Raw genomic sequence first — 12,075 nt, forward strand, 5'->3', positions numbered from 1 at the left:
TTGGTTATCAACTACAAAAGCGCCAATTGCCCACCAAGCTTCACTTTTGAATTCTTCGGTGTTACGCATGATGTGGCGGCAAATGCGGCACTGGTGAGCTCGGAAGAGGAGAAACTCTAAGATTTTTATGCACTATTGTTATATGTAAATAGCTGCAAATTTTGACTTTTTTTTGCTACTTATTGTTAAAGAAGGGGCTTTAAAGTATTTTATCATGAAGGAGCTTGAAGGTGCAACGGCTATCATAATTGGTCTAACATGAAACAGATAAAATAATTAATGGTGTTAATGAATTTAAGCAAAATGTATTAATTTAAAATAATAATGAAACTTTTTATATGATTAATGTAAACTTAAAACTTCTGTACTAATTTAAAATATTGGAATGACATTTTATATATATGGCGTAATTTCTCTGTACATAAGAAGTGACAATAGCATCCAGATATACATAATATTTCCAAAATTGTGATTTCAAAGGTTAAGAAAACGACGTTTAACTTAAAATCATTAAATGATTAAAAATTGAAAGAATATTGAAATATCGAAGTATAGGTTACTCTTATTACAATTATGGAGATTGGAGAAGGTATATGCAGACATAACATTAAGACATTAGAAAAGGCAAATTGATATAACAGAAAATAGAAATTAAAAGTGTGGAAAAACAATTGAGTTCATTTGATGTAAATGGAAAATTTTATGGGATAAAAAAAGTGTAACTATTACTACTCCACACCACAAAAATATAAAAAAAAAGTTAGTAACAAGATAATATTATTAGTATTAATATTTGCGGGAAGCAGTAGAATTACATGAAGAGGAATATAAGTATTGATTTAGATTCTTGCTGGCGGCAAGAGCCATGTTGAGGCCTCTATATAAGCAAGGGTGATGAATGGGTTAGCTTCTGCTGGAGTAAGCTTCTTAGCAAAAGTGACTCGCTTCTCCATGTTGGCCCCTGGGCCTCGGTTGTTAAATTCGCCAAAATATACAGTGCTGCACAAAAATATAATTATTATGGAGTATAAAGTTTTTTGAATTTGGTAAGTTTTAAAGATTTTCTAAATTGTAATCACCTGTTAGTTTCAGGATGGAAATTGTTAGACCATCCCTCAGGAATGATAACATTGCTGATATCACATAAGGCAAAGACAACCCTTGGATATGGGAACCATGATCTGCCCAACACAGCATTTGGCGCCGTCCCGCTGATTGAGCAGTGCACGAAACTGAAGCCGGTATCCTCTTTCGCATCGTTCCGAGCATGTGCTGTGATTATCGCATTTCCATCTCCCGGAATCACGTGTATCTCGCAATTCTGCACTTGCAACAAGTGGTTATGATACATCACTACAACCAAAAAAACCGTTAAGGACATTTTTTAATACAATTAAGGACGACAATTTGTGTTTCTAAACAAACGCTTCCAAAAGCGTCCTTATTGTTGGCGTCCCAACTAAAATTAGAGGACGCAAATGGAAGCGTCCTAAAAAATAAAAGATTAAGTAAATTTGTCCTTAATTTAGGGACACTTTCTTTTGTGTCCTAAATTATTGATATTTTTAAAAACTTTGCAACGCAAGTGATTGCATATCATCCCTAAAAGATAAGTTTTTTGTAGGGCATGAATTTGCATAACTAGGGTTCACTTACCAGGTACAGAGATCTGGCGCTTCCAAAAATGAAATCAACGGTGCCCTCTATGTAGCAGTCTTTGAACAAATGTCTCCCCTTGTAATCAAATACAGTATCTTGATATCCATAGAATTTGCAGTTATAGAAAACCGATGCATCTCCGCCTACTCTCACAGCTGATGCTTGAGCTCCCACCCTCTTCCCGTCCGGCCTTGGTGCAGAATTCTTATAAAAGTATTGCTAGAATTATTAGGCAGCCACATGAATAATTTAATATATATAACTATCTCTTAAGTTTCCAATTAAAATTATGTTATCCAGTTATGAGGACATTTTGGTCCTCATAAGTCAGAAGAATGATTCCGTATTTTCTATGTCGAAGTATACATTTTAGTTTAATTTATGGCATAAATTAATCTATGGCAAAAGTATGCATTCTTTGCCATAAATTAAACTTTAAGTATACATTTTAGTTTAATTTATGGCAAAAAAATCTTATATTTTCTATGTAAAATAGGTTTTTGGTCCTTATAAGTCAAGTCAGAAGAACGATTCCATATTTTTTGTTATCTCTATATAGTATATTGAGGAGAATGTCAATGATCGTTTGGAAGATTACAACCGATTTAAAGCCACATCAATCCGACATCATTTCACATAAGAGTCTGGTATGCTTCTGCTTTACAATTTATATTTTACGCCATATCATGGTTTATTATTACAGAGATTAGGTTTTGTGAACATACCACCACTTTCAAATTGACGCCCATAAAATGCTCGGACTCGACGGTCAGCGTCGCGCTATCCACCGTTCCGTACTTGGCTGCCGTGCCGGCAAAGGCCAAAACCGGCATGTTTTTGGGGTCTCCATACAACGTGACAAACGGCTTATCGCTGGGGATGGTGATTTTCTCCGTGTAATTGCCAGGCGCAATCGACACCACCACGCGTTGCGCGTTGCCAACAGGAATGCTAGTTATGGCTTCTGTCACGGTCTTGAATTGGCCGCCTATGCCGACCCTGATCACCTTGGGTGGACCACCTCCCCCCATCGCCATCGGCTTCTTCACCGCTAACTGTTTGTCGAACCAGCTTCCCAATTGGGCCTTATCGGCTGGAATTGCATCGTCGGATCGAACGATGATCGGAAGGGAAAACAGGATCACCACCGCAAATACAAATGACATTTTCATTTTTACTTTTGAACCTTGCATGTTTTAAAGGAACTTGTTATGCAATAATAATTTGAAAGGAAAAAAGAAAAAGTGTTGGAAGAAAAGCATAAAGGAAGGGATGGACAGAATTAGGTTTGTGGTAGTGGTTAAGAATTTGTGTGTCCTGGCTAGGACAATGTTTCATATTTTAGTTGGTTTGGTCAATTTCTAACTTTATATAGTGTTTTTATTTTTTTGGTGTAATGTGGTATGGACATGGATGGTTTGTGTGGTTTCAAATTTCAAGAGACTACTTTTTAACTTTGGATGAGTGAAATAATTCAGTCTAAGATGCTTTAACGTATGCATAACATAACTTTTAAATGTCCATATATTTGAAGATATCATATTGATATAATGCGTTTGATTAGTTATCAAAGTTAATATATGAAACTATTACTCTCCATCTGTTCCTTAAATTTTGTCATACTTTGACTTAGCACGAATTTTAAGATATAGTAATAGAAAGTGGGTTGAAAAAGTTTGTGGAGAGTGGATTCTACTTTTAAATATTAGTTTTGTTGGGTTTTGGTGTGGCTGGACCAACCATCGGCCCAAGTCATTATTGAGCACCGAACTCGATTAAGCTCGGCTAACACCGAACTCGATTAAGCTCGGCTAACACCGAACTCGATTAAGCTCGGCTAACACCGAACTCGATTAAGCTCGGCTAACGCCGAACTCGATTAACCTTCTCCAACACCGAGCTCGATTAAGCTCGGCTACCAACCGTTGTATTTGAACAGCTCGTTCAGTTACAACGACTAGTTTTTCAGTTTTCAGTTTCACATCTTGTTTTTCTCCATATATTCGTGTGATTCAAGAAACTAGATAGAGAAGTGAATACACTTTGTGATTCTTGAGCTAGCTAGGTGAGTGATCCACAATCGAGTTGTTTTCTCCGATTGAGTAGCGAGCTAAGTGATAGTGTGTTGTAATCGCCTTCGTTTGCTTTGTATTCGTAATAATATCGTCCCACATTTTGTTCGTGAATCTCGCGTCGATTCTGTATTTGATTCTTCAAATTGGCGCCGTCTGTGGGAAAGAAATCGGCGCGATGTCTACGGCGAAATTCGAATTGGAGAAGTTTACGGGCAAGAATGACTTCGGTCTATGGAGATTGAAGATGAAGGCCGTGATGATGCAACAAGGGCTTTGGGAAATCGTCAAAAATGGGGAGGCCGACACCGCCAAGGGTGCGGATGAAAAGGTCGATCCAAAGGCTCAAGAACTTCAACAAAAGGCGTATAGCACTCTGATCCTGAGTCTCAGCGATCGAGTCCTGAGGGAGGTTTCGAAGGAGGAGACCGCTGCGGCAGTATGGAGGAAGCTTGAGTCCATCTATATGACGAAGTCTCTTGCAAATCGCCTTCATCTGAAACAGAAGCTTTTCACCTTCCAGATATCAGAGGCGAAGAGCATCTTGGAGCAGCTCGAAGATTTTGGTAAATGCATGGATGATCTGGAGAACATCGATGAGCAGATCAAGGATGAAGATAAAGCACTTATGCTTCTCAATTCATTACCGAAGAGCTTCGAACAATTCAAGGACGCTATACTCCTTGGAAGAGACTCCAAGATCACCTATGAAGAGGTGTATTCGGCCCTGAAATTGAAGGATTTTCAGAGAACATCGATGAGCAGATCAGGCTGGGGAAAGCTTGAACGTGAAAGCCAATATCAAGAAACCTGAAAAATGGAAGAGGCAGGGTTCTGAAAAATGGAAAGGAAAAGGCCAAAGGGAGTGGGATCAGAAGGAGTCCAGGTCTTGCAACTATTGCAAGAAACCTGGGCACATCAAGAAAAATTGCTGGGCCTTAAAGAAGAAGCAGGCTGATGGCAATTCTGATCAGAACACTGCTGACTGTGCAGCAGATTTGGAGCCGGCTCAGGTCATGAATGTGACTGAGAGGCCCATTGCAGACTCTTGGATCGTGGACTCCGGGTGCTCTTTCCACATATGCAGCCACAAGAATTGGTTTGAGAACCTGACTGAAGCACATGGATCAGTCTTGCTCGGCAACAACCAGGTGTGTGTTGTTAAAGGCATTGGTAATATTCGTTTTAAGGTGCATGATGGTTCTATTAAATTGCTGACTGAAGTTAGGTATATACCTACTATTAAAAGGAACCTTGTATCTGTTTGTGTGCTTGAAATGAAAGGTTTTTCTTGTGTATTTTCTGGTGGGAGTATGAGGATTATGAATGGTGGTGCTATTGTTATGTCAGCCTCTAGGATAAATAGATTATATTATCTGGAGGCTGAGGTCATTGTGGGAGATTCCTATGTTGCTGAGGAACAGAATCTGGTGTTGTGGCACAAGAGATTAGGCCATGTGGGTGATAAAGGGCTTAAAGAATTGATCAAGAAGGGCGTTTTTGCATGTGATGATAGGGAGAGTGTAAAAATGTGTGAGTCTTGCTTACTGGGAAAGGGAAAGAAATTGCCTTTTGGCTCAGGAAAGCACAACTCCACAAGACCTCTGGATTATTGTCACAGTGATCTATGGGGTCCTAGCCCGGTTAATTCCATAGGTGGTGGAAGGTACTTCTTGAGTGTAGTAGATGACTATAGCAGGAAGGTTTGGGTATGGATCCTCAAGGAGAAATCAGACACATTCAGCAAGTTCAGTGCATGGTACAAGGCAGTTGAAGTTGAGAAAGGGCATGGCTTGAAGTGTCTGAGGACAGACAACGGGCTTGAGTTCCTATCAAGGGAATTTGATAACTTCTGTGTGCAAAGGGGAGTGAAGAGGCATAGGACAGCTCCGGGGAATCCACAACAAAATGGAACCGCGGAGAGAATGAATAGAACTCTCCTTGAGAGAGTAAGATGCATGATTTTTGAATCTGGAGTGCCTAAGAAATTCTGGGCAGAAGCTGTCTCCACAGCAGCCAAATTGATCAATAAATGTCCATGCTCAGCCATTGGTTTTGATACTCCAGATGGCAGATGGTATGGAAGCCTAGGAGGTTATGAGAAGCTTAGGATTTTTGGTTGTAGAGCCTTTGCTCACACAAGGCAAGGAAAGCTAGAACCTAGAGCACTAAAATGCATTTTCCTTGGCTACCAAGATGGTGCTAAGGCATATAGACTTTGGTGCACAGAAGAAGGGAATCAAAAAGTCATCATCAGTCGAGATGTCGTTTTTGATGAGTCAATTATGCCATTCAAGCCTACTCTGCAGACAGTGACAACTCCAGAACCTGCTGGGGTCAGTTTTGATCAACTTGAACCAGAACATAGAGCCTCAGATGCTGCTGATTTCCAAGAGCCAATGATGTCCTCAGATGAGGAGAATGAGCAGCCTACTGATAATACTCCAGATGTCTCTGATCCAGAGCCACAAGTTCAGCAATATGCTCTGGCCAGAGACAGAACCAGAAGGGAAATCAGACCACCAGCAAGGTTCAGAGATGCAGATTTTGTATACTATGCCTTGTGTGTTGCAGAGGAGTTGGAGATCTCAGAACCAAGCACCTATAAGGAAGCTATTGGCAGCAAAGACAAAGAGAAATGGAAAATGGCTATGAAGGATGAGATAGACTCTCTCATCAAAAACAAAACTTGGATCCTAGTTCTCAGATCACAGATTCAACAAAGACCTATCTCTTGCAAATGGATTTACAAGAAAAAGGTGGAGGCCTCTGAGAATGATAGTATCAGATACAAGGCTCGCTTGGTTGCAAGGGGTTTCACACAGGAGGAGGGGATAGATTACACCGAGGTCTTCTCTCCTGTGGTGAAACACAGCTCAATAAGGATACTCTTGGCAATTGTGGCTCGGAGAGATTGGGAATTGCAACAACTTGATGTAAAAACAGCTTTTTTGCATGGTGAGTTGGAGGAGACAATCTATATGGAGCAGCCACAAGGATTCATAAGGCCGGGAGATGAGGATAAGGTCTGTTGTTTGAAGAGAAGCCTCTATGGACTGAAACAAAGCAGCCGGCAGTGGTACCTGACTTTTGACAGACAGATGGAGAGACTTGGCTTCAAGAAATCTGCCTTTGATAGCTGTGTTTACATAAGGTACAAGGGGGGTAAAGCTGTTGCTTACTTGTTACTTTATGTGGATGATATGCTTGTGGCAGGCCCTAGTAAGGCAGATGTGAAGCAAGTGAAGGAGGATTTGGAAGAAGCTTTTGAAATGAAGGACTTGGGAAATGCAAAGAGAATTCTTGGCATGGATATCATAAGAGAGAGAGCTGCTAGGAAGTTATGGTTGATGCAGCATAGCTACATCAAGAAGATGTTAATCAAATTTCAGATGATTGACTCTAGAAAGGTATCAACTCCAACAAGTCCACACTTCAAGCTCTCTGTCAGTCAGAAACCAGCTAATGATCAGGAAAGGAAGTTGATGTCTAAGGTGCCTTATGCAAGTATTGTTGGGAGTATTATGTACATGATGTTGTGTACTCGGCCTGATCTGTCACATGCCATAAGCCTGACCAGCAGATACATGGCAGACCCGGGTAGCACACATTGGCAAGCTTTGAAGTGGATAATGAAGTATTTGGTGGGCACACAAGATTTGGGATTGTTGTTCTGCACAGCAGACGGTGAGGATGAGCTCATAGGCTACTGTGATGCAGACTATGCTGCAAATATTGATAGCAGAAAATCCCAATCTGCCTATATCTTCAAGCTCTTTGGTACAGCAATCAGTTGGAAGTCTAATCTCCAATCTGTGGTTGCGCTCTCTACAACGGAGGCAGAGTATATATCCTTAGCAGAAGCGGTTAAAGAAGCTAAATGACTAAAGGGAATATTGGGGGATTTTGATGTGGTGCAAGAGGCTGTAACTATCTTGTGTGACAGCAACAGCGCCATTAGCTTGGCCAAGCACCAGACTTTCCATGAGAGAAGTAAGCACATCGACATCAAACTTCATTTTGTAAGAGATGAGATAAGCAAAGGCGTGGTGGCAGTCAAGAAGGTCCACACCTCTGAAAATGCAGCTGACATGATGACTAAACCCCTACCAAGTGCTAAGTTCGAGCATTGTTTAGACTTGGTTAACTTGACTGCAAGAAGATGAGGGAATTTTGGTGAAGGTGGAGTTTTGGCTGGCCGGATGGTGGATGCAGCCAAGGTGGAGATTTGTTGGGTTTTGGTGTGGCTGGACCAACCATCGGCCCAAGTCATTATTGAGCACCGAACTCGATTAAGCTCGGCTAACACCGAACTCGATTAAGCTCGGCTAACACCGAACTCGATTAAGCTCGGCTAACACCGAACTCGATTAAGCTCGGCTAACGCCGAACTCGATTAACCTTCTCCAACACCGAGCTCGATTAAGCTCGACTACCAACCGTTGTATTTGAACAGCTCGTTCAGTTACAACGACTAGTTTTTCAGTTTTCAGTTTCACATCTTGTTTTTCTCCATATATTCGTGTGATTCAAGAAACTAGATAGAGAAGTGAATACACTTTGTGATTCTTGAGCTAGCTAGGTGAGTGATCCACAATCGAGTTGTTTTCTCCGATTGAGTAGCGAGCTAAGTGATAGTGTGTTGTAATCGCCTTCGTTTGCTTTGTATTCGTAATAATATCGTCCCACATTTTGTTCGTGAATCTCGCGTCGATTCTGTATTTGATTCTTCAAGTTTTATAATAAAATATGAATTGGAATGAGTTAGTGGAATATGATTATATGAGGTCCACTACAACAAATGATAAATATTGAAATGTGACAAATTTTGTGGGATTGACGAAAATGAAAAAATGTGATAAAATTTAAGGAACAGACGGAATATCATTTTATTACACTAGTCTTACATCTATTATATAGATTTATATGTGTGTTGATTTTGAAATTAACAAAAATACAGCTAGGAAATTCATATTTAGAGTTTGGGAGGAGGGATTAGCCATGAAGAAGCATTTATAAAATCAAGGCTGATTATGTATGCAATTCAATCTCCAGGAATAACATGTATCTCTGTGTTCTATAGATACCAAATTATATACATAGTCACATCTTTATCAATCAATGATTGAGAAGTGGTTAACTCTTACCAGATAAATAGATTTGCCGCGTCCAAATATGAAATCGATAGTCCCCTCAATATAGCAATCTTTGAAGAAACGTCTCCCTCTATAATCGCAAACAGTGTCTTGAAATCCATAGAATTTGCAGTTATAGAATGCCAAAGCGTCTCCACCTACTCTCACGGCCACCACCTGAGCTCCCTCCCTCTTTTCGTCTGGCCTTGGTGCAGAATTCTTGCAATTACATATTTAGCAAGTGTTTTAATGCAGAATTGATAAAGTATAAGAAAAACATGTAACTGATGTAGTGTTGGTGAATAGTGGGACCTACATTATTATTAATGTAACTAACATGTGGTAAAATAGATTCCAAAAATAGAAAGTTGACTAATTTTGTATAAAGGACTTATATAATAAAGGAAGATGGAAGGAATATTAAATTTTGATATATACTCCCTCGGTCCCAATAAATACGAAACATTTAGTTTTCGGCCCGATTTTTATGCAGCGTTGTTTTGTGAGTTAATGAAGAGAGAGTAAAGTAAGAGAGATGAAAAAGTAGAGAGAGTGTTGCATCTATTTTAGGAAACGTTTCATTTTTAAAGAGACAATTTAAAAAGGAAAACGTTTCATTTTTAATGGGACAGAGGGAGTAGCATACTAACCACTACTTTCAAATTGACGCCATAAAAATTGGCGGCATCGGCGATCAAGGTTGCGGAATCGATGGTGCCATACGTTTTAGCCGTGCCGTTGAAAACCAAAACCGGCATGTTGTCGAGGTCTCCCAGCAACGTAATGAACGGCTTATCCTTACCGATAGTTATCTTTTTAGTATAATTTCCGGGGCCAATCGACACCACCACTCGTTCCTTGTTCCCCGAGGGGATGCTGTTTATGGCATCGGTTACCGTCTTGAAATCGCCACTACCGTACACCCGGACATTGATCACCTTACTAGAGCTCGAGGCATTGCCCACTGCGGTTTCGAACCAGCTTTCCAACTGAGATTTATCGGCGGGAATCATGAATTGGCTGTCGTTGCACTAAACGATTGGAATGAAACATAGAATCAAGAGGAGTGTATTCATGATAGTAATAGTACTATATGACATTTTCATTTCATTATATACTAAATTTGAAACCATGTGCATGCCTTAGACAATTTTATTTTTGTCGTTTGGGTTATAGTACAAGATATTTATATACTAGTGTTTTGTTTTTTCCGTTGAAAATTAGCATTTATGAAAATTTACAAACATGCATTTAATCCCATGCAAACCATGGCAGTCCTTTTTTGAATTATTATTTACAAAAAAAAAATCCTTGAAAAATTGTATTTAAGATTTTTGAAATCAAGGAAAAGTTACTAGAATGTATATTTAATAATTAATACCATGCAATCAATATTATTAAACTTTGAGTCATGCCTATTTATCTCATCGGTAGTGTTTTTTAACATTACCACCACCGACTTTTTGCCTACAAAACCAACAAATTATTGAAAAGTAAAATGTAGAAAACAAAAGAAACAAAAAGTTTATGATTACATTGTACTACTACTTCTTCCCTTTCTTGTTAATTGAGCCATTTTTCTATTTTAATAAGTTTCAAGGTAATCGAGTCTTTTATATTTTTGGCAAAAGATAATTCTTTTTTTCTTTTATTTTATCCGCTCTTCATCTCTCTCACTTTATTTTCTCTCTTAAACTTCATGCCTCAATTAACAAGGAACCGAGAGAGTATTTAACTAGAATGATTTCTCAAAATGATTATACAACCTCTTATACGCTCCAATTCTAGCTATACACGTACATGAAAAATATTCTCTAATTCCACAAATATCCTCTAAAGTTTATTTTTATAATCTTTAATTGATTTCCTCCATTATTCTTGCCAAAACTTCATCTCTTGATTACTTATTCTCCAAGAAATTGATTTCTCCATTCTAACGCATATATAGATTAATGAGTTGTAAATTTTTTAAATTTACTTTATTCATATTTGTGTTCAGTATACACATTTCGTTTAATTATATTCATATTCTGTATTTAAGCATAAAAATATTTATATCCTTCTATTAAAACTTTTGCTTACATTTTTAAAAAAAGTAAACCATTTACTTCCACCGTCCGCCATTTGTCGTGCCATTTTCACTAGACACGAGTTTTAAAAAATTTGTTTGAAATTGCACTGAAAAACAGAGAAATAAGTTAATAGAATGTGAATCCCACTTTTATATATTGATTTTATAATGTAATGTGAGTGTAAGGATTTAGTTAATTAATGATAGGGTACACCTACCTAAAACAAAATGAAAATATAAATCACGAGCATCCTGAAATTATAAAATGAGACAATTTTCATGGACGGAAACCCTAATAAAGTACCCTTGAATACTATATGAGCACATTCATATATGATTAATTTTATAAATGATCACCAGGTACTTACATCAAATCGATTATTAAATTTTTAATTGATCAATCCTAGAAGAGTATAAATATATTTTCCCTTCTTTAATACAGAACTATTTGTAGTATTTATAAAATCTGTCTCTGTAATTAGCGTTCTCCTCTAAATGTCATATATTTTGTATTCACATTTTTATCAATTGTCGTTTTTGTAAACTATAAACAATTACGATTATTAAATGTTTGATTAAATGTGGAGTATTTTATTTTTATGAGTATATAATATAATGTGATATAGAAACTCCAAAAAAATAATTAAAATGAAATAAAATACATTTTATCAAACTTTATAACAATAACGGGTTAGTAAAACAAAGCGACAGTTGATAAAAAATGAGAATATAAAATAAATGACATTTAAAGTAGTAACTAATTAAAGAGAAATAGGAAGATCATTACTTTAAAGGAAAGAAGAAAAGACATTTATATCCTTCAATTTTAAAAAAGAACATCTAAAGACATTTTTTAATGCTATTTGTATGCATAATTATACTATAGCCTTATAAAATATTCTTATTATTGGTGTTCCAACTAAAATTAAGGGATAAAAGTAGAATGGTCCTAAAGAAGTAAAAGATTATTTTCAATTTAAAGACGCTTTTTTGCATAATTATTTTTAAAAAAGAATCAAACCTAATGATATTTCAATTTTTATATCCTGAAAAGATAATTTTTTATAGTGTTCTAGGACTATAAGGGGTACAAAACGAAAAGGAAATGACTTAAAATAATACTCCATTTTGCATTTTT

The 12,075-nt window shown here is 37.6% G+C and overlaps 1 protein-coding gene and 1 pseudogene across 1 annotated transcript; both read right to left on the reverse strand.

Annotated features, from left to right (window-relative positions):
• Nucleotides 1-747: 747 nt before the first annotated feature.
• Nucleotides 748-2,887, reverse strand: LOC121743656 (pectinesterase 1-like). The gene is made up of 4 exons (XM_042136983.1): nt 2,385-2,887; nt 1,657-1,863; nt 1,080-1,321; nt 748-999 (listed from the first exon to the last, which is right to left on the reverse strand). Exons 1-4 carry the CDS (start codon nt 2,850-2,852, stop codon nt 840-842), a joined length of 1,077 nt encoding a protein of 358 aa, XP_041992917.1. The 5' UTR covers nt 2,853-2,887; the 3' UTR covers nt 748-839.
• Nucleotides 2,888-8,775: 5,888 nt separating this feature from the next.
• LOC121745828 lies at nt 8,776-9,942 on the reverse strand (annotated as a pseudogene).
• Nucleotides 9,943-12,075: the final 2,133 nt, after the last annotated feature.

This window comes from Salvia splendens, chromosome 8, assembly GCF_004379255.2.
Source record: "Salvia splendens isolate huo1 chromosome 8, SspV2, whole genome shotgun sequence".
NCBI lineage: Eukaryota > Viridiplantae > Streptophyta > Magnoliopsida > Lamiales > Lamiaceae > Salvia > Salvia splendens.